This window comes from Microtus ochrogaster, chromosome 10 (assembly GCF_000317375.1).
Source record: "Microtus ochrogaster isolate Prairie Vole_2 chromosome 10, MicOch1.0, whole genome shotgun sequence".
In the NCBI taxonomy this organism is placed as follows: domain Eukaryota; kingdom Metazoa; phylum Chordata; class Mammalia; order Rodentia; family Cricetidae; genus Microtus; species Microtus ochrogaster.
Window position 1 is genome coordinate 63,763,621 of NC_022016.1, and position 5,802 is coordinate 63,769,422.

The 5,802-nt window shown below is 51.8% G+C and overlaps 2 protein-coding genes and 1 pseudogene across 4 annotated transcripts in view; 2 read left to right on the forward strand and 1 right to left on the reverse strand.

Annotated features, from left to right (window-relative positions):
• P3h1 (prolyl 3-hydroxylase 1) overlaps positions 1 to 2,477 on the reverse strand; it is a 14,751-nt gene extending 12,274 nt beyond the window's left edge. For all 3 annotated transcript variants that reach the window (XM_005353342.3, XM_026782222.1, XM_026782221.1), the window contains exons 1-2: positions 1,948 to 2,477; positions 23 to 175 (exon numbers count right to left, since the gene is read on the reverse strand). In XM_005353342.3, coding sequence (XP_005353399.1) covers positions 23 to 175; positions 1,948 to 2,421 — 627 coding nt within the window. In that variant the 5' untranslated portion in view covers positions 2,422 to 2,477. The remainder of the gene's footprint in view (positions 1 to 22; positions 176 to 1,947) is intronic.
• Positions 2,478 to 2,691: 214 nt separating this feature from the next.
• Positions 2,692 to 5,802, forward strand: part of C10H1orf50 (chromosome 10 C1orf50 homolog) — a 7,697-nt gene continuing 4,586 nt past the window's right edge. The window contains exons 1-2 of the mRNA XM_005353343.2: positions 2,692 to 2,788; positions 2,905 to 3,020. Coding sequence (XP_005353400.1) covers positions 2,710 to 2,788; positions 2,905 to 3,020 — 195 coding nt within the window. The 5' untranslated portion in view covers positions 2,692 to 2,709. The remainder of the gene's footprint in view (positions 2,789 to 2,904; positions 3,021 to 5,802) is intronic.
• Positions 4,967 to 5,801, forward strand: LOC106143896 (annotated as a pseudogene).

Genomic DNA, 5,802 nt, shown 5'->3' on the forward strand with positions numbered 1-5,802 from the left:
AGGGTGAGGGGTGTCTTTTCACCATATGGGGCTTGGCCTCGAGATCCTTGAAGTCCGCTTCCTTTACCCCCGACATGGTTTGGTAATAGTCGAGGTTCTGCCGCATCTCCATGTGCTCAGGATTGCCCACGAAGAAGGTGTGTGCAGCAGCCACAGCTTTCTCTAGCTTGTTTATCTATGGATGAAGTAAAAGACTGAATTCCCATCCAAACTCTGGGGTTTTCATTATTCGCTTGGTTGGTTTCTCTGTGGGTGTGTCTACTAACGTGGGGTTTTGCCCTGTAGGTCAGCCTCAAACTCTCATCCCCCTGACTCAGCTCCCAAGTGCTGGGATGACAGGTGAAACTTTGTCTCTAAACAAACAATGAAATGTAGCGACTGAAGAGTCTAAAGCCGCAATGATCTGGGAACAGGACAGAAAAGACCATGAACAATTACACTGAGGTAAGAATCCCAGGGCTGGGACCAGAGGACCACCGCCATGCCCAGCGTGCACTCCGTGCACTCCGTGGTGCTCCAAGACAGGCGCCTTTCTTCCTTACCCACCCCACCTATGAGCCTTTTCACCTCTAGGCACTGGCGCCTGGCCTACTCTGGTGGACTACTGCACAAGGGCAGTCTTTCCTCTTCCCACTGCCGCCACCTTCTCCTTCGGCCTATCCTATCCATCCACGTCTAGAATTAACCTTCTGAAAGCTGAGTCTGATGGTGGTTGTCCCTAGTGTGCAGAAGGTTCCTCTGAATCCAGCCTCCCTAAACTTTATGGTCCTTCTGTTCTTCACATACACCCCCACACCGGAGTCACTGCGGTGAACTGCCCCCATGGCACGGATGGTATTATGTTCTAGCTCTCCTTCCCCTCTCTGGGAGGGAGGGGGAACATTCTTCAACGCCACCTCTTCTCTCAGGCAGGCCTAATTTAACTGGAGTTCCCCTCCTTTGTGCTCCCACAACCCTAACTATCTGCATAACCACTTTAGTTAGCCCTTTGTGCAGTGTCTCCTAGCAGTAACATAAGGAAAAGAGCCAACCAGTTATTTTAATCACCTGCCCAAGAACTGGAATGTAGCAGATGTTCAGTCATTGTCAATGCCAATAAATTTTAAGTAGTGCTTTTAAGTGCCACGACCTAAGTCAGAACCCAACCATTTGGGGCTTGTAGGTCCAGCTCTCCTTCCAATAACCAGAAGGGATGAGGGGCAGAAGAGGAAATCTGAGGTCTACAAAAGCCTTCAAATCTTTTAGGGAGAATCGAAGGTCTCTCAAACTGTTGTTGTAGATGTACAGTCTGTGTGGCGCAGCCCTCAGCCCCAAATGGGACTAATAGAATCTATTCAAAAGATGCTGCTTCATGGCAAATCAGTTAATAAACGCCAAGTGCCCCGAGCCCTGGAAATACACGCTGCCAGACAAGTCTGCTCCAAGCCCGTTTGTTGACTTGGCCTTAAAGCGCTGCGGCATCCCCAAAGACAGTCATTTTCTTTAAACACAAATACAAAGACAAACAACAAAACCAAAAACTGGCATACTAGCCAGAGGGTCCTCCACAGGGAAGAGCCAGGCAGCCCATGCTGGCGACGTGGCAATCCCACGTCCTGAAGGCGCTGCTCTTGAATTCGGGAGCAGGAAAAGCATGATTGGAGAAGGAACCGGAAGGAAGATGCTGCTGAAGCGCCTAGCTTCTCACTTGGACCACTTGCAATGAAGTAGGGCTGGGAGACCCAAGTGGTCGCCTCGGTTCCCTCTAGAAGGACTTTCCAGAAGGAAAGGTCAGGTTCTTCTGGGCTTGGGCTGTTAGCATCTGCCCATAAGAACTGGATGAAGGGGCCTGAGTCCGCCAAGAGCTCTCTAGCCAAAAGGCCCCTTTTCCTCCCAGCGGACTCGTCCCTGCTCTGCTCCCCGAGAACCCCAGGTCTCCCGGGCCGATGGGCTCCGGGCTAGTCGCACCTTGAAGTAGGCGACTTGCAAGTAGTTGTAGGGACTCCTCTTGTTGAACTCCAGGTCCAGCTCCTCGCTCAGCAAGTGGGCAGCGGGCGGCCCGAGGCAGCGTCGCAGGCAGGCGGCACGGCGCAGCAGGGCCCCGAAGAAGCGCAGGTCGCGCAGGGCGGCGGCGCCCAGGTCCTGGCTCAGGTTGGGGGCCGGGCCGAGGTCGAGGTCAGGCGCCCACGGCAGCTCGGCCGCGCAGCGTGTGCGGCAGCGCAGGCGGAGGGCACGCAGGGTGGCCCGCGAGCGCAGCGCCCGCTCCATGTTCAGGACCACCCCGGGCCAGTCCCCGCGAGCGTAGGCGGCGGTCCCCTCTGCGTAAAGCAGATCAGGGGCTGCCACGTCCCATCCCGGCTCAGACTCCTCCGCGGCTCGCGACGCGGCAGCTGCGGTGACGGCTAGCAGCGCGGCCAGCAGCCTCCTGGCGCTCATCGCCATGGCCTGGCTCCTACACTTAACGGGACAGTTTGCCTCGGGCACAAGCCGGAGTCCCGCCCCGCAGAAGCCACACTCGGAGACGAGCCACGCCTCAAGCCCCGGAGTCCGAGGCCGGGAAGTTTGCACCGCCTCTTGCTTTCAACCAATCGGAACAATCGTTCTTCGCAGGGCTCCGCCTCCAAACTCAGGCACGGCGTTCAATGGCTTTCGAATGAGAAAGCCCCGCCCACAAACTGTTGTGCGCCTGCGCTTCATTTCCTCCGTGGGCGGTGGGGCCGAAGTGCTGTCATGGCGGACCCGACGGCTCCCGGCCGGCTGGAAAGAGGCACTGGAAATCTAGGGGTACAGGAGGCGACGGGGCCTGGAGGTAGGTGGGGCTGAGTTGGCCGGGGGAAGAGGTCGTAGCTGGGCGGCTCGTCTCTGCTGCCTCGCGGGAGGCTGAGGGCTACAACTTATGCCCGTGTTCCCGGGTGTGTGTCGCAGGAGCCCTGGTGGAGCTCACCCCGACCCCCGGCGGCCTGGCTCTGGTGAGCCCCTACCACACCAACCGGGTCGGGGATCCCTTAGACCTCGTGGCGCTCGCCGAGCAGGTGCAAAAGGTGAGGAATGGCCATCTCCGTACTTTAAACCCCGCGTCTTTGGGCTCCGACCTAAAATTTCATCTGCGTCCTCGGACAACCTTTGAGCTCGGCAGTACTACCATCCCATTTCACACACGAGGAGGATCGCTCTATCTCCAGTTCTTCCTTGTTGTTAGTTTGTTTTTGATACAGGGTTATCATGGAACTCACTATTAGATTGGTCTGGTTTCCAACTCAGTTCCACCTGCCTCGGCCTCCTGAGTTCTGGGATTAAAGGTGTGTGCCAGCAAGCTCATCTTCTATCCCATATACTTGAATAGTTAATTATTTTATGCTGCTTCCCGTAGAGTCTTTATCTGCTACCTAAGACCTTGTGGAGGAAATATATGCTATTTCCTTTTAAACCAAAAATTGGTGCTGGAGGTGTAGTTTAATGGTTACACCACTTGCCTAGGCTGAATTGGATCCTCAGCACCACCAAAAACAACATGTAAAAAGGGACAGGGTAAAATTCCCATTTTAGATGAAAACAACAACAACTGGAGACAGTTTCATCTTGCTGGATAGCCCAGGCTGGCTTCCTATTTAGCCTCCCAAAGGCTGGGTATTAACGGGGGCTGCCACAGCTGGTGAATTTCAATGGGTTCAATATTCCTATGTCCAGAGCTTAGACATCAGTTCCCATAACAGATAAAGAACATATGCAAGATAATGGAAAAGGCAATAGAAGTCTGGGCACTTTAGCTTTGGATAAGTTGCTTTTCTCTGGAGCTCAGGGTCTGTAAAATGAGACATTTGAGGTGGGAGAGCCCCTAGGTCCTTCTCTTCTGTAGAATTCTTTTAAGTGCCAGAGCCTGACTACTTGAAAAGCTTCTAGTGTCCCCTCCCTCTTGTGTAAACTAGCTTATTTGGCAATGATCGTGTTCAAAAGATTGCTTTGGTCAAGAAAATTAATGATAATGTGGTCAAATCCCTCACATAAAAAGCTATGTCTGCTGTTTTATTTGAGAAAACTTCAGATGTTTAGGGAAGCGTCTTTAATTAAAGCCTTACCTTTTTATACAAATAGAAACGGGAACAAAATAGAACTTTTGTGGATGAGAAGACTATCGTGTCTATTTAGTCAAATTGCTATTGAGAGGAAAGTAGCAAGGTTCAAAATCTTGGGCAAACAGTACTTTGAGTTTCTCTGAGTGACTATCACGGCCTCAGCCAAAGAAAGAAGGAATACAGTTTTTGTCTTTTATACCATAACCTAGTGAAATATAAAGGTTATATTATTCTGTTGCCTCCAATTCTCCAGTATAACCGATCCATCTTGGAGAAACTGAAGAAAAAGATGCTATACAAACAAATTGAGAGCTGGAAAGATGGCTCAGTGGTTAAGAGCACTGACTACTCTTGGAAAGGACCCAGGTTCTGTTACTAGCACCCACATTACAACTCACAATCATTTTTAACTCCAGTCCCAGGGGATCAAATGCCCTCTCTGGCCACTGTGGGCATTGCTTGAACATGATGCACCTACACACATGCAGCTGGACACCTATCCCTATACAAGAAAAAACTCTAAAGGCTAAGTGAATCAACATACTCACGGTCTACATATGAAACACACTTGCTAAGAGGACTGACTGCTGGCTCCCTTAATATGTGTTCAGAAAGCTTTGGGAGATTTGGTATCGAGGCATGAATTTTGGAATTAGATTCATCTGTGGTCAGATCCCTTAACTGCTGTTTATTAATTGTAAAACCTCAGTTGCTACACCCGAGTCTTAATGCCTAAGTAAGGTTATCATATCTAGAGAGTTAGATGTCATTATTAATACAGAGGTTCTTGGGCTGGCTAGGTAGAGGATCAATGCTTAGCAATTTTAAGTACCTTTGAGACTGGAGATGGCTGAGGGGTTAAGAGTACTTGCTCTTGCTTCTTCTTCTTCTGGAAAACACCAAATGGCGGATGACACCGGCCCGGAGGACCCGGGGGCCCAGGATTAGGAGGCCGTGGCAGTTTCCGCGGAGGATTCGGCAGCAGTCTGAGGGGCCTCTGCCGTGGTCGAGGCTGTGGTCAAGGCCGTGGCCGAGGCAGAGGCCGCGAGGCTCGCGGAGGTAAAGCTGAAGACAAGGAGTGGATTCCCATCACCAAGCTGGGCCGCCTGGTTAAGGACATGAAGATCACGTCCCTAGAGGAGATCTACCTGTTCTCCCTGCCCATTAAGGAATCTGAGATTATTGACTTTTTCCTGGGAACTTCCCTAAAGGACGAGGTTCTGAAGATCATGCTCGTGCAGAAGCAGACTAGGGCAGGCCAGCGGACCAGGTTCAAGGCTTTCATTGCTATTGGGGACTACAATGGTCACGTAGGTCTTGGTGTCAAGTGCTCCAAGGAGGTAGCCACTGCCATCCGAGGGGCCATCATCTTGGCCAAGCTTTCTATTGTCCCTGTGCGGAGAGGCTACTGGGGGAACAAGATTGGCAAGCCCCAATGTTCCTTGCAAAGTGACAGGTCGCTGTGGTTCTGTGCTGGTGCGTCTCATCCCTGCCCCCAGAGGCACTGGCATAGTATCTGCTCCTGTGCCCAAGAAGCTACTGATGATGGCTGGCATTAATGACTGCTACACATCAGCCAGGGGCTGCACTGCCAGCCTGGGCAACTTTGCCAAGGCCACCTTTGATGCCATCTCTAAGACCTACAGCTACCTGACCCCCGAACTCTGGAAAGAGACTGTGTTCACCAAGTCTCCTTATCAGGAATTCACTGACCATCTTGTGAAAATCCACACCAGAGTCTCTGTTCAGA